Genomic DNA, 24,171 nt, shown 5'->3' on the forward strand with positions numbered 1-24,171 from the left:
ACAACACATTGCTATCAAAACCCCCTGATTTCCCTTCTCACAACAAGGGGCGTAGCTTGACCTCTAAAGAAAACTTCATGATGCAACGAGACATCCCACTTTTGATATGGACACGCCCATTTTTATTAGCTTCTAAGTGACTGATACAGAAGAATCAGTGGCAGATCCAGACTGGAAAAAAGGGGGAGGGGAAGGGTGTACTACATACATCTCTCATCCTTACACATATTTACAGTCCACAATATTTATGACTACGCCTACAAATGATGGGGCTATAGCCCGGTCTAGACTCGGCCCCATGCCACAACAATCACATTTCCCAAACAACCACCACACAACATGACAACGATCCCGACCACCCAGTAATCTAATCACAGAATAGAGACTGTATTTACCACAACTCGTTTGTGAATGCCACACACAGCAGTCGCAGAATGATCAAGAAATCTAGCAATGGCCAAGTTTAATGTACAAGACTGTCGTAGTAACGTAGTAGTCATACAAAACTAGGGAGTCTGTCAATGTAAGATAAGGATGGCTGTTCGATTCCACATAAAGAAAGAGGTGCCGAGCGATGCCGTCACATGTGCTCTGCTGTGTCTGTGTAAAATTGAGGCACAACCTACAGTAAGAGAATATAAATTGATGTGATTTGAGTAGTATATATAGGAAGTAACACACACACACACACACACACACACACACACACACACACACACACACACACACACACACACACACACACACACACACACACACACACACACACACACATACAGCCTCGTACCAGACCCTCTCGCGCCGTCCTGCCCGGTTCTCGTATAACACGACAATGCTGGAGAGGGTCTGGGATCATACCGCCTACCATTTATGCTATTAGATGATCAAACTAGCTCGTATGTCACCAAGCCTCACGCTACTAATACGATTAGTCTAATAGATATTCTCATGTGTCACACGGAATGTCTTGCAACAGACTTGACCTTCCATTCGTTCTCTACTTGTTTCCTTTCAGTGTTGGTATCCTGTCTCTACGCAAGCTCTACGTATTTGCCAACCTCTCTGGGAAAGAGGACTTCCTCTCCAAGAGACTCTACAGCGGAAGTCAACACCGTGTCTGACGGCACGCTCTGCCAGGCTCCAAATGTTCCCGAATCGTATTCAAGCTTCCCGATTTGTATTGTTCTCGTAGACTAGCACAGTAATAGAGCGGCGCCTAGTGCATCCCTAGTCCAAGCTACCTAGACTGCTGATCGAATCACATTGGACCTCACAGCTTCAGATAACGTAAATCGAACTCAGGATCGAGCTCCCTCTGTGAATGAATCTCTTTCCATGCGGCAAGGTGGGTCTCTTCTCATGCAGCTGTACAGGAACGAAATGTAACAATGAATGTATGCAATCGAATATCACAGCTAGCATAACTTTGATAGAAGGATAGATTCATAATTAACTAAGAGCATGAGAGTGTTGACATTGGTGACGTGGGTGACACTAGGTGAAGAAAGTAGGCGGTATGATCCCAGACCCTCTCCAACATTGTCGTGCTATACGGGAAGCGGGCATGACAGCACGAGAGGGTCTGGTACGAGGCTACACACACACACACACACACACACACACACACACACACACACACACACACACACACACACAAGCACTAACACCCAAACAGACCGACTGACAGCAGAACCAATACACACTAACACCACACACCATATTTCCTCGAATAGTAACCCGTGGATCCGATCAGTTTAAATAAATAATAATTAAATAAATAAATTATTAAATAAATAAATAAATAAACAATTAGATACATACATAAATACATAAATAAATAACTGACTAAATATAAAAATAAATAACTAAATTTAATAGTTAAATAAATAAATAAATAAGTAAATAAATAATAAATAACTAACTAAATAATTAATTAAATACATAAACAAATAAATAAATAATAACTAACTAACTAATTAACTAACTAAATAATTAAACAAACAAATAAATACTGATAAACTAAAGGAGAACATTGAGGACGGATCGGGAGGAATATAGAGATGATTGAGCAGTTGACAGTATTGCATGCATCAAGAGTGTACAAATACTTGCACAGCTCCTTACTTCTTGAATGATAGCAGACATTGAAAAAATTAGTCCACACACTCGATTAGTAGCCCCACTTAAATAGTAACCGATGGTTCTAATCAGTTTAAAAAAATACTAAACCACTAATAGTAACCCACGGGTTACTATACAAGAAAATATGGTAGATATCAATGAATAAGTGTATGCATACATACCGGTGCTGATAGTTGAATGTCGTCCTCTTCGTCTGCTTCCTCTGCCGACGATCCTTCCAGTGATCGAACTCGATCTCCGGAACTTCCTCTTTTCTTAGGGGGTAGAGCGGGCGGGTCCATTAGGGTGGGATCCGAGTACGTGTCGTCCTTCAGAACACACACAACGTGATGCTATGCATCGTTAGCACTCGGTCTGATAAGATTGTTGCAATACCTCGTCATCACTGTCTGGAAGGTTACGTTCGGGGTTAGAGGGAATCTGGTATAGGCTGGATGGAGATTCTTGAGAGAGAGAGTCGGCGTCTTGACTACAAAACAAACGTCTCTGGTTAGTGAGGGAACGACCAATCGTGGGTGTCGTTATGAGATGATGCCACAGTGTCAATTTGGTATGCATAATGGATTGGAGTTGAGTCGATTGGTTAACTGGATTAAGTTAATGTGATTTCATTAAGAAACCACATGTAAGTGTTTGGTGTGGGTAAGTGGTGTGTGTGTGTGTGTGTGTGTGTGTGTGTGTGTGTGTGAGTGTGTGTGTGTGTGTGTGTGTGTGTGTGTGTGTGGTGTGCGTGCATGCATGCCTGCCTGTGTGCCTGTGTGCATGTGTGTCTCACTCTGTGTGTGCACAACATCCAACCACTTAATTAACGTATGAATGGCATTACTGCTCACTGCAGGTTAAGAGAATTTACTACAGGTTGGGAGAATTCACTAAGTGAAAGCATATATCTCTCTACAACTTCGTAAAACCAGAACTATACGATCACACTACTAGATCACTTGCATCTTACAGTTCAAGATAGCCAAATGTTCACACGACCACTGTTCCCAAAATACTCATCACACACAATGACATTTATATGAGACGCTAATCTGTATGCAGACACACATCCTCAGACTTGCATCTGAGAGGCCCTGGGGACGGTTCACCCTTCTCCCTAACCTCAGTCTCTAGACTTGGCAACAGCAACAGCATCAACACAGCAGCAACACAACAACAAGCAGAGGACACATCTGTGCCCCCTGTTCGTCCTCAGGGCTCATTTTCTACTGCCAAAAAATTACTCACAGAACTAGAACTGCCAGAACTGTTTTCCTGGAACTCTTGCAAGCAAATGAACGCTTAGAACTGTCAGCAAGTTAAGCATGCACAAAGCGTCAATACCAAGTAGAGTGGTGTTTCTACTCCACTTGCTGTATTCTGTTCGAACATCAGCAGTGCTCTTTTTGGAGCTGCTCATCAAGAAAGTCACTGTAATCAGTTCTCAATGTCGTTTCTTCTAGTGTTTGCCAAGCCGATGGTCACCACAAGTGTTCATTAGAACCAACAAGAAGGTCCACAACGGCCTCAGCATCTGTACTCGCCAATTCACTTCAACAACCTCTGGGAATTTTGGATTTAGGGAGTGACAGTTCCAACAATCAACGTGATTGCATGCACTAATCAATGACTTGAAGCAAGATCAGCATAGGATTCCAAACCTTTGCTCATTGAGCACATCTGTAACATATCCTGACAACGCACACCCACTGTCTTCAACTTTCAAAATTACAAAATGCCTGCCATGTTAAAGAGTCTGACTTTAAAATATTTAGTGTTTCTATCTTTGTGTGTTGAAGAGATCTCTATTTACAGTTTTTTCATCACCAGTGTTGTTGACATTGTATCTAATAATAATAATAAACGATGAGTGCACCATGTGCGTGTACAATTCGAGAACTCTATGCACAAAAAATTTTTCATGTGTGGCCATTGTGCAACCCATTGATGGTTTACATCAATAATAATTACACACAATGGCCGTCTGTGTCTATCGATCAAATGACTATACAACATAATTCTTGATTGATATTAACAAAACAAGTAAAGTGAAGAAAAGAATGGAGACATGGATTGCTGGCACTAGTGTGTGTGCGCGTGTGTGTGTGTGTGTGTGTGTGTGTGTGTGTGTGTGTGTGTGTGTGTGTGTGTGTGTGTGTGTGTGTGTGTGTGTATAGGGTTGTCTCTAACATACCAAAGGCATGGTGCTTCGCCATCTGCCATGCCTTGGCTTCCACTTGGTACAGGCTGACCATGCTTTACTCCACAGTGATTAGCTATGAAGATAATGACTTGTATTTGTATTTTGAAAAGTGGGAAGTTGTTTGAGACTAACAAGTAGTTCCTGGGATGCTTGGTTTAAAGAAATGACCAATTAAGACAAAGACTGTCATATGGTTTGTAATATAAATACTCAAACATCAACAGTGGTTGTCAGCGCCACCCCTTATTTAGGTCAGTATCTGAAGTAAACGAGTTCTGTACATATCTGGCCCTTCCTAGACTACTAGTAGGTTCTCAGCTTCTGAGGTTTGAAAATTTTCCAGGGGCTATAAGACTTAATTAATTAATTAATATAGCTATCATGTGGTCAAGTACAGTGAACTAAGACAGAGAGAAACTTTCTTTAATTAAAGATAAATCGCTTTCTTTCTTTTGTGCCTGAGCATTCCATGACAACAGTTTGTAGCATCTTAGAGGTAAGCAAAACCGCACCAAAGCTTTCCTGGGGCTGTCACCACAAAATTGGCATGGGCGTGGCAAAAATGAAGGGTGACCGTGGTTATAGCAATTTCCTCGGGTGCCCTACAGAAAATCTTAGGGACACCTCTGGTGTGTGTGTGTGTGTGTGTGTGTGTGTGTGTGTGTGTGTGTGTGTGTGTGTGTGTGTGTGTGTGTGCTGCTCACTGTAGGTTAAGAGAATTTCCTACAAGTTGGGAGAATTTACGAAGTGACAGCACTACGAGTTCATAAAACCTGTACTGTATGATCTTTTAGATCGACCTCATCGTTACAGTTCAAGATAGCCAAATGTTCCTACAACCGCCATTCCCAAAATACTCATCACACCCAATGACTTTATATGAGACACTCATCTCTACACAGACATACATCCTCAGATCTGCATCTGAGAGGCCCTGGGGACAGTTATCCCTTCTCCCTAATCTCATTCTCCTCTTCGTGGTGCCGCAGACAACTAGCTGGCAGGCAAACACCTGAGAGCTAGCAGTCCTCAGGGCTGCACTTCTAATGTCCAAAAATTTACTCACAATAGACATTTCAGACTGCTGTCTTAGGCATGTGCTTGCATGCACTGGCTAATAAGTTGAAACACAATCAGCATAGGATTTCAGTCATTACTTGCTGTATAAGACTCTTGTTGTAAAACAATCAGTCAACAGCACAAAACAATGTCTTTGACATCCAAGATTACAAAATGCCCAACATGTTAAAGAGTCTTAAGTCGTGTCCACACTAGATAACAAATGGATGGCGGTCTGATAGCAAGTGGTGTGTGTGTGTGTGTGTGTGTGTGTGTGTGTGTGTGTGTGTGTGTGTGTGTGTGTGTGTGTGTGTGTGCTGCTCCCTGTAAGTTGAGAGAATTTACTGTGTGACAGCAAATCTCTCTCTACGTCTTCATAAAACCTGAACTGTATGATCACTCTACTAAATCAACTTCATCTTTACAGTTCAAGATAGCCAAACGTTCAAACTGCCGTCATTCCCAAAATACTCATCACACCCAATGACTTTAAATGAGACACTCATCTCTACACAAAAACACATCCTCAGACCTACATCTGAGAGGCCCTGAGGACGGTTCACCCTCTTTCCTAATCTCATTTGCTTCTTCCAGGGCAACACATAAGTCCTCAGGGCTACACTTTCTAATATCCAAAAATATACTCACAATAGACATTTCAGAGTAATGCCTTATAAGGCACTTGCTAATAACTTGCAGCACGATCACCATAGTATTTCAATCTTTACTCATTATAATTGTTGTAAAATAATCTGACAACTGCACAACCCCTTCTTCGACTGTCAAGATTACAAAGTGGCTGCCATGTTCATTTAAAAAGTCATGACGTGTTAACACTAAACCAGAAATGGATAGCGGGCATCCACACTGCATTAAGGTTTCTGGCTCCTATCAGTATCACGTGACTGATAAGTATATCAAGTGACTGATAAGTATCACGCAGGGTTTGAAAAACCGGTCGCCAAGTCGCTAAATGGCGATATCTGTCACAGGAATGGCGACTGGTCAAGCCTAGGAAGTCACCATGCAGTAGGAATGGTAAACCATGACATAGATAGACTTTCCAAATTTCCGAGTTTAGTGGGCCCTTGAAAAACAGTACGGCGTAATCTGGGTACACAAAAACCTCAACTTTTCTGTCTACATGAACGTAAACTGTCCGCCCGTGTGTTCCACGATCCTAAGGCGATCCCTAAAGCATGTGCACGAAAATGACATTTACCTGCACCTGGGGAACACTTAGGTAATTAATTAATTAATTAAAGAAACTGTACAATAGGCTTGATTTTGACTGGCTTGCCATACAATGGCATGCATTCAGCACTTACGAAACTTGAAATGTGCAACAGAAGTCAAAGCCAGAGCAATTCTAGCCGAGACCGGCAAATACCAACATTCCCGGAAGCCAGCTACTAGTTTCTTGTCTCGGTTCCAACTAGATTTGATGGCTAGGGATCTGATACCAGACAAAGCTCCTGCAAATGTAGCTGTAGGCGCAGATGGAAATTGCCTCTATCGTCTCGTTTTGCGGGGCTAGAAAATTGCCATAAAGAACCACGGCTTCGCACTGTTCTTGAGCTCATGCTCAATTACATCAGTTGCTGTAATAAACGCACTGACAAGGTGTCAGTGAAGTCTGGCTTCTCTCTAACTCGCAAAATTATTTGTCTAGTGTTACTCATGGTAAGAACTTCAAGTATGAGATAACGGAAATATGGCACGTGTGCATGACTTCTGCACAAAGAGACCGTGGCCTTAGTGTAACAAACTGTTAGTCAGTTGGTCAGTTTATAAAGTCTAGGATGTCCAAACCCTTGAACCTAGATATTAATCTAGAGAATGAAGCGCCTTCTGTGCCTGCAAGTGGTTACATTGCCGCATCATACTATTGAACTAGGACGAGTGTAACAAAAATTAAGTAGCTATAAGACTGTTTGACTAGTAACTTCTGAGCATCACAAGTAGGCGTGACGAGCGTACATTTTTTTAGGGGCGTGGCATAATAAGAATTGCTTTGGCAACCAACATTTTAGATTTTCAAACCCCGATCACGTGACTAATGGCCAATGTTAGGGTGCTTGTCAAAAACATCAATACAGCAACATATGGCAATTGAAATCAACAGAGAACAAAAGAGTGAGGTGCTTAGATTGTTCCGACTACATTCGTAACGCACAAGAAGGTAACACCCACAATTTTCATAATTAGATTCAACCATTCACAACCGGATCGCGATCTCCGGCCTCGAATGGATTAGGTGTGGAAGTGACGTTTGCGGTCACATCACAATCTGACTGCCAGTGCAGACGGGCCTCAAGTTTAGATGCCCGTCAGAGTTGCTTAGAGAGGCTGTGTGGCTCTACACGACAACTAAATCTACCAAGGATTATAATGAAGTTGTGTGTGTGTGTGTGTGTGTGTGTGTGTGTGTGTGTGTGTGTGTGTGTGTGTGTGTGTGTGTGTGTGTGTGTGTGTGTGTGTGTGTGTTGCTCACTGTAGGTTGGGAGAATTTACTACATGACAGCAAATCTCTCTCTACATCGTCATAAAAAACCTGAACTGTATGATCACGCTACTGGATCGACTTCATCTTTACAATTCAAGATAGCCAAACATTCAAAAGACCGCCATTCCCAAAATACTCATCACATCCAATTACTCTAAATGAGACACTCATCTTAACACAAACACACATCCTCAGACCTGCATCTGAGAGGCCCTGGGGACGGTTCTCCCTTTTCCCTAATCACATCGTCCTCTTCAGACCTGGTCGGCAACTGAGGAGTCCTCAGGGCTACACTTTCTAATATCCAAAAATATACTCATACTAGACATTTCAGAGTAATGCAATATAAGACACTTGCTAATAACTTGCAGCACGATCACCATAGTATTTCAATCTTTGCTCACTACAAATGTTGTAAAATAATCTGACAACTGCACACCCCCTTCAATTGTCAAGATTACAAAGTGGCTGACATGTTCATTTAAAAAGTCATGCTGTGTTAACACTAAACCAGAAATGGATAGCAAGCGTCCACACTGCACTAAGATATCTCTGCCTCCTTTTCAGTATCACGTGACTGATGGCCAATGTGTGGGTGTTTGGTTGAAAGCATCAATACAAGCAACACAAGGCAATAATCGAGTAAAGAGATTACAATGAAGTTGTGTGTGTGTGTGTGTGTGTGTGTGTGTGTGTGTGTGTGTGTTTGTGTGTGTGTGTGTGTGTGTGTGTGTGTGTGTGTGTGTGTGTGTGTGTGTGTGTGTGTGTGTGTGTGTGGTGTGGTGTGCATGCATGCATGCCTATGTGTCTCACTCTGTGTGTGCACAACATCCAACCACTTAATTAACGTATGAATGGCATTACTGCTCACTGCAGGTTAAGAGAATTTACTAAAAGTTGGAAGAATTTTACTAAGTAACAGCTTATCTCTCTACAACTTCGTAAAACCAGAACTATACGATCACACTACTAGATCACTTGCATCTTACAGTTCAAGATATCCAAACGTTCACACGACCGCCATTCCCAAATACTCATCACACACAATGACATTTATATGAGATGCTAATCTCCATGCAGACACACATCCTCAGACTTGCATCTGAGAGGCCCTGGGAATAGTTCACCCTCCTCCCTAACCTCAGTCTCTAGACTTGGCAACAGCAACAGCATCAAGACAGCAGCAACACAACAACAAGCAGAGAACACATCTGTGCCCCCTGTTCGTCCTCAGGCCTTATTTTCTACTGCCAAAAAAATTACTCATAGAACTAGAACTGCCAGAACTGTTGGAACTCTTGCTAGCAAACGAACGCTTAGAACTGTCAGCAAGTTGAGCATGCACAAAGCGTCAATACAAAGTAGAGTGGTGTTTCTACTCCACTTGCTGTATTCTGTTCGAACATCAGCAGTGCTCTTTTTGGAGCTGCTCACCAAGAAGGTTACTGTAATCAGTTCCAAATGTTGTTTCTTCTGGTGCTTGTTTGCCAAGCCGATGGTCGCTACAGATGTTCATTAGAACCAACAAGGTCCACAACGGCCTCAGCATCTGTACTCGCCATTTGACTTCGGCAACCTCCGGGAATTTTGCTTTTAGGGTGGGACAATTCCAACAATCAATGTGATTGCATGCACTAATCAATGACTTATACCAAAGGCATGGCACTCCGCCATCTGCCATGCCCTGGCTTCCACTTAGTAAAGGCCTGCCATCCTCTACTCGATGTGGTGAAGTACAGTGAACTAATACTGCATTCACATGAGCATTTGTAACTGTGCCAGCACGGTACGGCATGGTTTGGCTCGGTTTCATTTCGTTGTGTAATTGCCGGCCGAACGGAACCAAACCGTGCTGAGTTGGCCCACCTCAAGTTGCCATGCTAGCACGATTTGGTTTGGTTCGGTTCGGTTGTATGTGCCTGTCGAAACAACGACGACGTCGACGTCTATGCTCGGTACTTCTCCTTAATATTTAGCCTGTTCTAGTGCCAGCGAGAAGTAAGCGCAGACAGCTTGTTCCATGACGACGTCTGTATCTAGCATACGCACCAAGAGACAAGCCTACTAACACTCGACTGACTCGGTTTGTCAGAACGTCGTGTGAACAAGGGCTGGCTCACTTCATTAGCCCAGGCTCGCTTGGCTCGGCTTGGCGTAGTTTGGAGCTGTGCTTGTGTGAATGGGGTATAAGACAGACAGAAACTCTCTTTAAAAATAAAGCACATTGTTCCTTTTGTGCCTGAGCATTTCATGACAACAGTTTGTGGCATCTTACCCACACCAAAGCTTTCCTGGGGCTGTCACCACAAAAATTGGCATGGGCATGGCCAAAAATTAAGGGTGCCTGTGGTTATAGCAATTTCCTTGGTGCCTTAGAGAAAATCTTGGAGACACCTCTGGTGTGTGTGTGTGTGTGTGTGTGTGTGTGTGTGTGTGTGTGTGTGTGTGTGTGTGTGTGTGAGTGTGTGTGTGTGTGTGTGTGTGTGCTGCTCACTGTAGGTTAAGAGAATTTACTACAAGTTGGGAGAATTTACTAAGTGACAACACTACAAGTTCATAAAACCTGTACTGTATGATCTTTTAGATCAACCTCATCTTTACAGTTCAAGATAGCCAAATGTTCACACAACTGCCGTTCCCAAAATACTCATCACAACCAATGACGTTATATGAGACACTCATCTCTACACAGACACATCCTCAGATCTGCATCTGAGAGGCCCTGGGGACAGTTATCCCTCATTCCTAATCTCATTCTCCTAATCAGGCGTAGCAGGCTACTAGCTGCAGGCAAACACCTGAGAGCTAGAAGTCCTCAGGGCTGCACTTTCTAATGTCCAAAAATTTACTCACAATAGACATTTCAGACTGTGGTCTTATGCATGTGCTTGCATCCACTGGCTTAATTAATAACTTGAACCACAATCAGCACAGGATTTCAGTCGTTGCTTGCTATATAAGACTCTTGTTGTAAACAATCAGACAACTGCACAAAACAATGTCTTTGACTTCCAAGATAACAAAATGCCCAACATGTTAAAGAGTCTTAAGCCGTGTCCACACTAGATAACAAATGAATGGCGATCTGATAGCAAGTGTGAGGTGTGTGTGGTGTGTGTGTGTGTGTGTGTGTGTGTGTGTGTGTGTGTGTGTGTGTGTGTGCATGCTCGCACGCGCTGCTCACTGTAGATTGGAAGAATTTACTACAACTTGGAAAAATCCACTAAGTGACAACATATCTCTCTCTACGAATTCATGAAACCAAAAGTTTACGATCACATTACTAGATAGACTGCATCTCACAGTTCGAGATAGCCAAACGTTCGAACATCCGCCGTTCCCAAAATACTCATCACACCCATTGACTTTATACGAGACACTCATCTTTATACAGACACACACACATCCTCAGACCTGCATTTGAGAGGCCCTGGGGACAGTTTTCTCTCCTCCCTAATCTCATTCTCCTCTTCAATGCCAACTAAAAGTCTTCAGGGCTACACTTTCTAATGTCCAAAATAATCTGACAACTGCACACCCCCTTCTTCGACTGTCAAGATTACAAAGTGCCAGCCATGTTTATTTAAAAGTAAAGCTGTGTTAACACTAAACCAAAAATTGATAGTGAGCGTCCACACTGCACTAAGATCTCTGCTTCCTTTCAGTACCTGACTGATGAGTATCACGTGACCAATAGCCAACATTTGGGAGCTTGTCAAAAACATCAATACAGCAACATAAGGCAATTGAAATCAAGTGAGAACAAGAGTGAGGTGGGTTAAATTGCTCCGACCACATTTGTAGTGCACAAGAAGGTAACGCCCACTATTTTCATAATTAGATTCAATCATTCTCGATTGGATTGCGATCTCCGGCCTCGAATAGTTCAAGTGTGAAAGTGACGTTTGCGGTCACATCGCAATCTGACTTCCAGTGTGGACGAAACTTAAGTTTAGATGTCAGTCAGAGTTGCTTAGAGCTTAGAGATGCTGTGTGGTTCTACACGCCAGCTAAATCTGCCAAGGATTATAATGAAGGTGTGTGTGTGTGTGTGTGTGTGTGTGTGTGTGTGTGTGTGTGTGTGTGTGTGTGTGTGTGTTGCTCCCTGTAAGTTGGGAGAATTTACTACGTGACGGCAAATCTCTCTTTACGTCTTCATAAAACCTGAACTGTATGATCACGCTACTAAATCGACTTCATCTTTACAGTTCAAGATAGCCAAACGTTCAAACGGCTGTCATTCCCAAAATACTCATCACACCCAATGACTTTAAATGAGACACTCATCTCTACACAAAGGCACACATCCTCAGACCTGCATCTGAGAGGCCCTGGGGACACTTCTCCCTCTTCCCTAATCTCATTCTCCTCCTCAAGGGAGCAGCAGACCAGCAGACACCACTACATACCTGGCAGCACAGGAGTCCTCAGGGCTACACTTTCTAATATCCAAGAATATACTCACAATAGACATTTCAGAGTAATGCCTTATAAGGCACTTGCTAATAACTTGCAGCACGATCACCATAGTATTTCAATCTTTGCTCACTAAAATTGTTGTAAAATAATCTGACAACTGCGCACCCTTCTTCGACCACCAAGATTACAAAGTGGCTGCCATGTTCATTTAAAAAGTCATGCTGTGTTAACACTAAACCAGAAACGGATAGCGAGTGTCCACACTCCACTAAGATATCTCTGCCTCCTTTTCAGTATCACGTGACTGATGGCCAATGTGTGGGTGCTTGTTGAAAGCAATACATGCAACATAAGGCAATAATCGAGTAAAGGGATTACAATGAAGTTGTGTGTGTGTGTGTGTGTGTGTGTGTGTGTGTGTGTGTGTGTGTGTGTGTGTGTGTGTCACAGTGCCCTATGCCATTCAACTCAATGCAAGTTGGGAGAATTTACTAAGTGACATCTTATTTCTCTCTACGAGTTCATAAACCAGAACTGTACAGTACAACCACGTTACTAGATCGTCTGCATGTTTACAGTTCAAGATAGCCCAACGTTCACACGACGGCCGTTCCCAAAATACTCATCACACATGATGACATTTATATGAGACACTCATCTCTACACAGGCACACATCCTCAGACTTGCATCTGAGAGGCCCTGGGACGGTTTTCCCTCCTCCCTAATCCCTAATCTCATCCTCCTCTTGAGGAAGCAGCAAGCACCAACCCATACGCAGAGTGGCTACAAGCAAGAGAGCATACTTGTGTGCCCTCTCTGTCCCCAGGGCTACGCTTTCTACTGTCTAAAAATTTACTCATGATAAGACATTTCGAGCTTCGGGTCTGATGCATGTGCTTGCATGCACTGAATCATTCAATCTTTGCTCGCTAAGACTATTGTAAAACAATCAGACAACTGCACACCCACTGTCTTCGACTTTTAAGATTACAAAATGCCCACCAAGTTAATTAAAGAGTCTTAACCCGTGTCTACACTAGATAAGAAATGGATGGCGATCCGATAGCAAGTGTGTGTGTGTGTGTGTGTGTGTGTGTGTGTGTGTGTGTGTGTGTGTGTGTGCACACGTGTGTGTACATCTACATGACCATCCCACATTCCTCCGTTATACACAACACATTACCTTGCCAACGAATCATAGCAGTTATCACAGACACGAAGAGGCTTAGCCGATATATTCGGCAGAGAAAATTTCTTCGAAGAGCACTTGTTACATACTACCAACCCACACTTCCGACAATGATGCTACACACACACACACACAACAACAACAACAACAATAATAATCACAACTACACCACATAAACATATGTCCTCATGAGCTTACTCGTCGAGTTATTGCTGAAAATTTTGTTTTAGTACACACCATGCAGACTGGCGCTTCACTGTCTGGTACCCACACTGCGGCACGATCTTTCGTAGCCTTCTTTCCACCTAGAAATATTTAAGTAACCGTGAGTACAAATTCTTTAATCATTTTGACAGTATTGGTATATTTTGTCGGTAAGTATTGAGGTAGGATTAGAGAGGTTTGTTGTCTGATGATCTACTGCCGTCATAGTTGCTTCTCTGTCTGTCTGTCTGTCTGTCTGCCAGTCATTGAGTGTGTGCGTGCGTGTGTGTGTGTGTGTGTGTGTGTGTGTGTGTGTGTGTGTGTGTGTGTGTGCATGCACGCGCATGCATGTGTTGTCTGTCTGTCTGTCCGTCTGTCCATCTGTCTGTCTGTCTGTCCTTCTGTCTACCTATCTGTCTGCTTGTCTGTCTGTCTGTCCATCCATCGGCCTGAATTGATGAAAAAAGTAATGGACTGAGGTGTGGATTTGTTTACTTTTGAAGATCTGTTTGTTGTATCTTTATCTGCCTGCGTGTCTGTCTGTGTGTCTAGCCGTCCGTCTGTCTACCTATCTGCCGCTTGTCTGTCTGTCTGTCCATTCATCCGTCTGTCTGTCTATCCATCTGTCTACCTAAATGCCTGCTTGTCTTGTCTGTCTGCCTGTCCGTCCGTCCGTCCGTCCATCTGTCTGTCTGTCTGCCTGTCAGAATTTAGAGTTGATATTGCACTCTTACAGTTTGATTCAAAATACTGTCTATCTGTCTGCTTGTGTATATGTCTGTCTACATGTTACATGTCTGTCTGCCTCCCTGTCCTCTCCTTTCCCAGGCAACACCCATTCCAAACGCAAACCGAACCATCCTACATTACACGCTCCTCTCTCCTCACTTTTTGAGAATAGATCATTCACGCATTTCCTAATATGCGCCATCCATTCTGACTTCTCGGTCGCAGTAGCAGCAAACACAGCAAACGACTTCTTTGAACTAATTATCTGCCAACCATGCCGTAGCGCTAAAACCAAAAATACACAAAAATGAGCACACACAACACACAGACAGACTCACACACACACACACACACACACACACACACACACACACACACACACACACACACAACACAGACTCACACACACACACACACACACACACACACACACACACACAACACAGACTCTCACACACACACACACACACACACACACACACACACACACACACACACACACACACACACAATCAACAAACGAAAAATCAAGTCAGACTGACGTCCATCATCCTCCAGTGACTCCAACTCGACATCCTCCAGTGCAAGTATGTGCTGTTTATTGTACTAAATCAGACATAAATGTTGCAATCAGACACCCGACACAAATGTATCAATCATGCAGACACGAATGTAGCAATAAGTCACACAAATATAGCAAAAGTCACACAAATATAGCAAGTCACAATTGGAACAAAATCAGTCACAATTGTAGCAACACTAATATGTCACTCTAGCACGTGGCAACCAATCAACGGCGCGAATCGGCAAGCATGCAAACACCGACACTCAACCACCTACCCGCTTCTTATTCATCAAGATATTGCCGTAGACGAGAATGTCGCTGAACAAGAAAAACTGGCGCGGCTTCGGTTTCTTCCTGCACAGTTTCGTCAGCACGCCCTCGCCGACAAGAACTCGACCGGGAGCGGCGAGCGGCTGAAACGAAAAAAAACCGAAAAAAAACACGAAAACAAAATTAGGAAAAAATCGATAAAAATACCAGACGTGTAGTACCTGCCCGGAGCCTCCGAATGCGCTCTCGACGCATGCGATTCGTCTCGCGTTCGCTTCGCTGTGAACTGAAAACAAAAAGAAAAAAGTTAGTGCGACATGTTGCCAGGCGAAACGGTCGCGGGGAGGCGATACTTCGAGCCAATTCGGCGGTGCGATTCGATGGCGCCATGAAACGTCGGCTCGTTGCGTTGGTAAGAGAGTGGCAGGTCGCTCGGTGCGGTGACTGACTTTGTAGGAACATGGAGCGGGTGGGCGTGACCGCGACGGATCCCGACGGGTCGTAGACGCGCCCGCATGTCTCGCGCGACTCTCATCGGGAGGCGAATAGACGGTGGGGATCTATGGAAACGGATCGACGGCGGAAGCGTGTAGGTTGAGTTGCTTACCGAGTCTGTGGGCCATGCTGGTGAGGCTTCGGCGATACCCGGATGAGTATTGACGTGTGGGGGCGGGGTAGATCAGTAAGGTGTGTGTGTGTGTGTGTGTGTGTGTGTGTGTGTGTGTGTGTGTGTGTGTGTGTGTGTGTGTGTGTGTGTGTGTGTGTGTGTGTACATTCGAATGATGACGTATACAAGTTAAATCTGAACTGTTTAGAGCATGTCTCGACAAATTGATATCCTAAATAATAATTTATTATTATCAATAATTAATTAGAATCAGTTACATCTAATAGGTTTCAAAATTTAAATTAATTTGTAAAAATTACTTTATTTCTATTGATTTCTTTAACACAAAATACAATGATGTGACACTTTTTAAAATACCATTTATGCTCCTACTAATTTAATTATTTAACAAAAAGTAAATTAACAATCTAAAAAATTGTGAATTTGTAAAAATTTTATGTAAAATTTATTTTTTAATGTTTCATACTATAATATCATAAAACAAACTTTAAAGCTGCCAATATTTATTCTAAAAAACTTGTGCTTGTCACGTGACACAACTGATCATCACGTGACCTTACCTCTGCTCATGCTATTGATAGCAACAGACACTTGCACGTGGGCGAGGCAGCAGACATGGCCACTAGTCAGCGCATCCTGAACATCAATCTCGGTGTCCTTGGTCATATCGACAGTGGCAAGACGTCGCTAGGTATTGCAATGGTTTCCGGTTTCGTACTTCGATGATGCTGCAAGTTGCTTCTTTGTTGTGACGTCAGCAAAGGCGCTCAGCACGATTGCGTCGACTGCGTGTTTCGACAAGCATCCGGAGAGCAAGGAGAGAGGAATAACGTTGGATCTAGGTGAGATAGTTAGGCGTGTGCAATTTTTGGGACTTGCGGTTGAGATTAGAGGGAGATTGGCTATTCCCCTGACGTCATGTGTTGATGACGTGTGGGCGAGGTCGGTTTTGTCTGTTTGGGGTTTGTCTGTCTGACTGCTTGTGTGTGAGTTGGTTGGTGGGCGTGTGGTGTGTCTATGCTGTTTGTCTATTTGTCATGTCTGTCTCTTGTCTGTCCTTTAGATGTTCTGTTTTCTTCTTATTTGCCTGTTTGTTTCTCTAGATTAAAGGATCGATTTGTTGATTGTTTGTGGCTGCTTGTCCGTCTGTCTGCTCATTAGTTCATTTGTCTGTTTATGTTTTAGTTTGTTTGTTTGTACAGTGTCTGTTGCTCAGTCTGTTTGTCTATGTATGTATGTATGTGTGTATGTATCTATATATTTAGTATAAGCTCATATAAGCTCTGCACCCTAATAATGCGCATCCACAACTGACTGAAAGAAATAAGTCTCGCGTCACAAATAAGTGCCTCTCCGGGTGGGGGTTGTTATGTTAGCAAGACTATGGATGCTTTGTACGAAGGTCCCAGAAACCTGGAAACACCATGCCTTGTATGGTGTGTCAGTTTGTGGTGTAGCTAACGCTTGTCAGGGTTCTAGCCAGGCATTCTAAGGCGTAGCGGTCTATGCCTTCGACATACTGGCTAGACATAGATAGTGTCTCTGTTTATACCTGTGGATCGTTTATCAATAGTGATAATGGTGGAGACTGTCAATCATGAGTCTCTAATTGCATACCTATAGTGCTGTAATTAGATTAGTTGGCTTGTAATTAAGTTAAGAATGTAATCCATACCCCACTATCAGTCTGCCTAGGTGTGATTTGTAGAGGCTGAGTTTCAGTCAGTACACCATGAATGGTTTACAAAGGTATGATCCTAAACCCCACCCCAAACCAGCGTAAATTTTTATTTCAAAATTTTCACAGACAATGCCATTATGCCACGCCCACATGCCAGACTCATGTGCCATGCCCATACCACTATATACGCCTTCCAAAAATCCTGGCGAGAACACTGCTGTTACTGCAACTGTATGGTACATACTTTGCATATCCGACTTACTGAAAGAAATACGGCAAGCCGCACAGCATAAATGTGCGTATGTTGGCACTGCTGCAGTGAATACTTTCACGGTGTAAGAAACAAACGTATGCATGTATGTCTCTGTTTACATCATGTGTGGTTTCAAACACTGCATAGTAGCATCATTTACGTGTACATTGTATTGTAGGATTCTCATCATTTGCTGTTCCTCTCCCTGAACACATGGCAGGTATCTTCACTACTTTGTAGAGCCTGACTTAGAGGCTCCATGTAACATTACTAGTTTTTAGTCAATTTTTAAAGTTTGATAGTTTTCATCTTGTATGGATGTTGATGATAAGGTGTTTGTGTTTTCATTTCTTTTTGACAAACACGTGATTTTAATGTAGATACAATGTAACAGAGTCAATTTGTGAATAATATGAATAAAATTATAGAAATAAAAATAAAATGAAAGTATGTTAAAATAATTTTTAATAAATTATTATTTAGTATGAAAGTGTTAATATTTTTTACTAAACTTATATAAAAATATCTCAAAATAATTTCTACTGAAAAGGCTTTGTGGTTAGCGACAATAGCTACCACTCCAGGGTTTTTGGGGTTCAAACCCCAGTGACGACAGGAAATTATGAAACTTGTCTGTCGTTCTTTTTTGGTTCTCTAGCTTTATCTATTAGATTATGACTCATTTCAGTCAGTCATTGGGGAGTTTCTGTGCTCTTGCGAACGGTCTGTTGACGATGAGGTTCAGTGCTTTCTTGGTAGTCATTGATTTCCATTAAGCATGCTGTACCGAGTTTGCGGTCACTGTAATGCCTGCAATCTATATTGAATTGCCTAGTCATTGATCGCCGCGTGGACTACACAGAAACATATACCCTGCTGGTGTCACTGGCTGGGTTGGTGGGGGCCCAGATGGGGATAAGACTCTACTTGCCCATCATGAAGGGACATAGCGACAGATAAACTAAATTTGTAATAAGTTAAAAATTAACATAAAAGTATTAAAATAATATGTACTAAAATAATATAATAATAAAATACAAATTGAAACTTATATAATAATAAATAAAAATAAAAATATGTAAAAGAAAAATAGTTTACTTTTAAAATAATTTTTAATAAATTAAAATTAATAAAAATATTGACGTAATTTCTGCTAAAATCAAATAAAAATATGAAATTAGGATTAAAATATTTGAAACAATTTTTAATAAATTAAAATTAATAAAAGTATTTTAAAATAATATTTAATAAATTAAAATTAATAGAAGTATGTCAAAATAATTTTTAATAAATTAAAATTAATAAAATTCTCTTAAAATTATTTGTATTAAAACTATATAAAAAATTAAATTAAAATATTTTAAAATAATTTTTAATAAATTATATTAATTAAGCAGTAAAATGCAAAATTTAGTGCAATTTTTATCATACAATTTGCGGTGTTTGACTGCAGGTTTACCGTATGATTCCATTCAGTACACGTTAGTTGATTGTCCAGGACACGCGTCTCTCATCAGAACAATCATTGGTGGTACGTTCTGTTTTTCTGTGTGATTTAGTTGCAATGCTAGGATGTCTGTATGATCGGTTGTAGGAGCTCAGATTATCGATTTAATGATGCTGGTGGTTGATGCGACTAAAGGTATCCAAACACAGACAGCAGAGGTGCAAATCATGTGGTGGCAGATGTTTGATTGTGTAATCTGTTTATTTGTTTTTTCTTTCTTTTAACTGTTTGTTTATTTGTTTGTTTGTTTGTCTATTTTTTGTTTATTTATTTAATTGTTTGTTTGGTTGTTTGTTTAGTTGTTTATTTGTTTGTTTGTTTTTGGTTTATTTATTTACTTGTTTGTTCGTTTATTTGTTTATTTGTTTATTTGTTTGTTTCTTTATTTTTTGTTTATTTATTTGTTTGTTTGTTTATTTGTTTGTTTATTTTTATTTGTTTATTCGTTTGTTTATTTGATTATTTGTTTATTTTTTGTAAGTTTTTTGTTTATTTATTTGTTTGTTTATTTATTTATTTGATTATTTAGTTGTTCTTTATTTATTTATTTGTTCATTTGTTTATTTATTTGTTCATTTGTTTATTTATTTGTTTTTCCTTTTATTTCTTTTTTTTGTTTTTATCTTATATGTTACCTTTTATCTTTTTCCAATAATTACAATAATTACAATAATTGCAATAAATACAATAATTACAGTATTTAACAGAGCGTGAAATAACAGCCGCACATCCAGCAAAAATAGTGGTTTGTTCATTCGTTTGCAGCTTTGTCTGAACATTTATGTTCGGTGAAATTTTCAGTACCAGCTCTTTGATTTTCTTTCTGTTGAGTTCAGGTTGACCTTACCTCCTGTGCTACATTGTACAGTGAGGTTCAACACTTGGTCATTTGCTGTGGTGTAAGTATTTGTGTTGTAAAGGCAATCAGATCTTTACACAGCAAACCACTAAACCAGGTTATCGCAGATGTTTTGGCATCTGCATGATAACACGCCAAGCATCCACTTACACAATTTCGCTCAAATATTCAACCATCTTACTCTCTTTCGTCTGTCTTAAGGCCTGTCCACACTGGCAACTGGACGATCCAACTGCAACGCTGTCCACACTTGCAACTTGATCGCGATCCATCCAATCCACATCGAGAGGTGGTTTCGATTGCGATCGGTTGAATCCAATTAGAAATAGTGGACATTATCTTAACGTACGCTATGCGTGTAGTCGGAACATCTACCACTCTTCACTCCTTTTTGTTCTCGCTCACCTTACGTAACTGTATCAGTGCTTTCCACAAGCAAAGAAACCACACGTACACATGGGTCATCAGTCACGTGATATCGAAATATGACGGAGGTATTGTTTTCAAAGTGCATTGGGGATGCTCGCTATCCCGATTGGATCGCGATCCATTCTGGTCTAGTGTGGACAGTTCTTTATAGTCTGCATTGCAACGAACGAAATGCACATGAATGTTTTACGGTTTCGAATGCACCAAGATTGTCACAAGGCTTCTAGAGACACCTGTGCAGCATATACTTTTAGTACAGCACCTGGTGGACGTGTGCTGCGCTTTCAACTGATCTTGATCAACTCTTGTTGTTGGTTTTTATCCTTGTTGCAATTGACTGCCTATCTGTAGGTGGTTACAATTAGAAAGTGTAGCTTTCAACTGAGAATCTGTAAATTACATGTACAGGAAATGATGTCATATCTGTTTCCATGTTGACATATAATTATTTAATTTTGTACTTAAAACAATAAAAATAATCATTGGATGTCCAGCCAAAAAGCTCCTATGTCTGGTCAATGCTTCAGACTGTATTTTGCACTCTGCAATTATGTTAATAAACATGCCCAATACCGTATCAATCCAATACAAGCCTCAGAGCTTGAATAAAAGGTGGAACGCAATACGCGTGTTTGTGTACTAATAAAAGACCCAAGGTTTGTATTTATACAGAGGCATATACGGTACAAAGATGTGACTGCATGCTACAGAGTTACAAGTTGCTTCACTTGTCAATTACTTACTCTACAATGTTTATGTTCATGTGTTCATCCAACTACATAAAACTTACAGCAAGTCGCTTGCAGTGAAGCCTTCAAAGTCTGATTCTTCCAAAAGCACTAAACCATCTTCCCCGGTTCTGTGACATCCGTCAGCTTTGGACCAGTTGCTTCCGCTGATTGTGATTTGTGTTGCTGAGGTAGGGATGGTGTTTGTCCTGCTTCGTAGTGATTTTGTCTATCGGTAATGAAAACACTCAGTGGTGGTAACTTGTATATTTATTGTTGTGAGTTAATTGTAACTTAAAATTGTTTTAAAGTACGTCAATGGTATTTGTGTTTGTAGTGTCTTGTGATTGGTGAGATACTGTGTGACAAGATGGTTGTTGTTCTGAATAAGATTGATCTCTTTCCGGAAGCGAAACGCGAAGCATCGGTTGAGAAGGTTAGTCACTGTAGTTTCTGTGGTTTGGAGTTGTTCGTTCTTGTTTGAGTGACTTGACTTAATAGAAGGTCATTGATATCTATTAATTTTTGTTACATGTGTGTGTCACTGTATTTGTCACTCTGTGTGGGTGTGTGTGTGTGTGTGTGTGTGTGTGTGTGTGCATGTGTGTGTGTGTGTGTGTGTGTGTGTGTGTGTGTGTGTGTGTGTGTGTGTGTGTGTGTGTGTATGTGTGTGTGTGTGTGTGTGTGTGTGTGTGTGTGTGTGTGTGTGTGTGTGTGTGTGTGTGTGTGTGTTATGCATTCACGTGAACATGTGCATGTTTATCAATCAGTATTTGTACCTCTTCATGTGTGTATTCGTCTGTTTTTGTCTGTCCACCTTTTTCTTCATGTTCTATTCTTCATCTACCTCTTGCTGTTCTCATCTGTGTGTATGTAGTACCTAGTCATTGACTGGGTGTACATGACCGTTGGCTTGGCAGTAACATCATCCAGCAGACGGGCACTTATGGGCCTTGGTGTTCAGTCCCAGAGCTGCGCCATAGTCAGTGCCCCTGGATGACTTTGACCAAGCTCCAGGTGGATGTCGGCGCTGGCCCTAAGCCTCTACATAGCACATAGAGGTCCTTTCTCTAGAGGTAGGAGGAGCTATCTTTATAACTTACTTTTATGGTTGACGTCGAATGACGTGAAGGGCTTAACATTTGTTCATTGTCCATATGTTACATTGTATGATATGGCTATTTGTTCTACATTTATTCTTGTGTTGTAGATTACAAAAAGACTATCAAAGACGTTGGCCACTACAAAGTTTGTCTCGTCTCCAATAATTCCAGTTTCAGCTAAGCCTGGTGGACCTGAAGTACAGGGGATATTAATATTAATTACTGATAATTATTTATTGATGATTGTTTGACTGTTTTAGGGTCCAGAGGGACAGTCTGTTGGTGTTGATAAATTGATTAAGGTATGGATACAGTTGTGTAGTTGTACAGATTGTGTGTGAAGTATGTGCATGGAAATGTGACTGGTTGTGCATATGAAGTGCACACACACATGCACACACACACACACACACACACACACACACACACACACACACACACACACATGCACACATGCACACACGCACACGCGTGCACACACATACGTGCATGCACACACACAAACACACATGCATGCACACATGTGCAAACACACGCGCACACACACACACACACACACACACACACACACACACACACACACACACATGCATACACGTGTGCATGTACACACACACATACACACACACGCACACACACATGGACATGCACACACACACACACACACACACACACACACACACACACACACACACACACACACACACACACACCTTGGAGCCATCCACAGGTTGCCAAAAATGTGACAGCGGGGCTATCTGATAACTGAGACAGATAGGCAGCAGACAGACAGACAGACGGACAAATGGACAGACAGACAGACGGACAAATGGACAGACAGACATACGGACAAATGGACAGACAAACAGACGGACAAATGGACAGACAGACAGACTAAAAAGGAGGGAGAATCTGCTGCAAGCAGGGAGAACAGGAAGTTAAGCAAATATGGTCAAGTCACTCTGCCTGGTGCGTCTTCCGTAACACTTGTTCCACTTGTGTTTGAGCATTTTGGTCATTGGGGAGAACGAGCCCCAACCAGATACCTACAGGCACTGTTAACCAGGTCGACGGATGATGATAGGAATAAGAATGCTAAAAAGAATTCATGTGTTACTGAAGGAAACGATTCTCAACAGTTCTACAACGTTGAAATGCTAAGACTATTGCAAGGAAACTATCACTCCTTTTATCTATGAGCTCTAGTAATGTAAAGAACTATCATACTCAGTTTTGTGTGCATTAGTTTGTGAGGTGTGTTGACCCTACTGGGTCTCTGGAACATTTTGGTTGTAATAGCATTCGTTTATGAAAATATATGAGACAGACAGACAGACAGACAGGCGGACGGACAGAAGGACAGACAGACAGACAGGCAGACAGCCAAACAGAGAGACAGACAGGTAGACAGACAGGTAGACAGACACATACATGCACACACAAAGACAACAACAGCAACAACCCAATGAAATTTTTATGTCATTCTGATCTATATCAAGCAGTGCAAGACTGTCAATATATTGAGTGACATTATCTCAGATATTGTACCATTTACACACCATCATCCAGTCTTTTCTGTGTGTAGCCATCTTTAGCATAATTTATGAGGAACAATTTACCAATGATTATGTGAAATTCCATTTTTTGTAGACTTTGAGTTTGCACAGTTCTGTTCCTGTTCGAACTGGCGACGGTCCGTTTCTATTTGCTGTTG

General features: G+C 41.5%; 3 protein-coding genes across 6 annotated transcripts in view; 1 reads left to right on the forward strand and 2 right to left on the reverse strand.

Annotated features, from left to right (window-relative positions):
• Positions 1 to 438: 438 nt before the first annotated feature.
• Positions 439 to 6,097, reverse strand: LOC134180875 (uncharacterized). Its single transcript, XM_062648061.1, has 5 exons — positions 5,950 to 6,097; positions 5,838 to 5,894; positions 2,518 to 2,729; positions 2,304 to 2,450; positions 439 to 622 (listed from the first exon to the last, which is right to left on the reverse strand). Exons 1-5 carry the CDS (start codon positions 6,095 to 6,097, stop codon positions 581 to 583), a joined length of 606 nt encoding a protein of 201 aa, XP_062504045.1. The 3' UTR covers positions 439 to 580.
• A 7,373-nt stretch (positions 6,098 to 13,470) lies between these two features.
• LOC134181220 (pleckstrin homology domain-containing family F member 2-like) lies at positions 13,471 to 15,913 on the reverse strand. Its single transcript, XM_062648456.1, has 7 exons — positions 15,877 to 15,913; positions 15,491 to 15,555; positions 15,275 to 15,412; positions 14,977 to 15,040; positions 14,594 to 14,719; positions 13,700 to 13,806; positions 13,471 to 13,617 (listed from the first exon to the last, which is right to left on the reverse strand). The coding sequence occupies exons 1-7, from the start codon at positions 15,890 to 15,892 to the stop codon at positions 13,492 to 13,494; spliced, it is 642 nt and encodes a 213-aa protein (XP_062504440.1). The 5' UTR covers positions 15,893 to 15,913; the 3' UTR covers positions 13,471 to 13,491.
• Positions 15,914 to 16,483: 570 nt separating this feature from the next.
• The window catches only part of LOC134180996 (selenocysteine-specific elongation factor-like), a 12,062-nt gene continuing 4,374 nt past the window's right edge, over positions 16,484 to 24,171 (forward strand). For 2 of the 4 annotated variants that reach the window (XM_062648177.1, XM_062648178.1), the window contains exons 1-9: positions 16,484 to 16,588; positions 16,656 to 16,739; positions 18,010 to 18,051; positions 19,285 to 19,362; positions 19,426 to 19,496; positions 21,692 to 21,790; positions 22,565 to 22,654; positions 22,718 to 22,759; positions 24,108 to 24,171. The exon at positions 24,108 to 24,171 is cut by the window's right edge and continues 77 nt beyond it. In XM_062648177.1, coding sequence (XP_062504161.1) covers positions 16,513 to 16,588; positions 16,656 to 16,739; positions 18,010 to 18,051; positions 19,285 to 19,362; positions 19,426 to 19,496; positions 21,692 to 21,790; positions 22,565 to 22,654; positions 22,718 to 22,759; positions 24,108 to 24,171 — 646 coding nt within the window. In that variant the 5' untranslated portion in view covers positions 16,484 to 16,512. Of the gene's footprint in view, positions 16,589 to 16,655; positions 16,740 to 18,009; positions 18,052 to 19,284; positions 19,363 to 19,425; positions 19,497 to 21,304; positions 21,546 to 21,691; positions 21,791 to 22,564; positions 22,655 to 22,717; positions 22,760 to 24,107 lie in introns of those variants that run through there. The other 2 variants (XM_062648179.1, XM_062648180.1) reach the window with 2 other exon arrangements.

Source organism: Corticium candelabrum, chromosome 6 (assembly GCF_963422355.1).
Source record: "Corticium candelabrum chromosome 6, ooCorCand1.1, whole genome shotgun sequence".
NCBI classification, from domain to species: Eukaryota; Metazoa; Porifera; class Homoscleromorpha; order Homosclerophorida; family Plakinidae; genus Corticium; species Corticium candelabrum.

Coding starts and splice junctions, on each gene's coding strand:
- LOC134180875 (XM_062648061.1), bottom strand. CDS start 6,097: ATGGTGATCGTGCTGCAAGTTATTAGCAAGTGCCTTATAAGGCATTAC. Junction 5,895..5,949: donor AAATGAGATTAGGAAAGAGG/GTGAACCGTCCT, acceptor GTTTTTGTGTAG/AGATGAGTGTCTCATTTAAA. Junction 2,730..5,837: donor GTATTTTGGGAATGACGGCA/GTTTGAACGTTT, acceptor AACTTAATCCAG/TTAACCAATCGACTCAACTC.
- LOC134181220 (XM_062648456.1), bottom strand. Junction 14,720..14,976: donor GTCACTGGAGGATGATGGAC/GTCAGTCTGACT, acceptor TTTTGGTTTTAG/CGCTACGGCATGGTTGGCAG. Junction 13,807..14,593: donor GAATGATCTATTCTCAAAAA/GTGAGGAGAGAG, acceptor AAATATTTCTAG/GTGGAAAGAAGGCTACGAAA.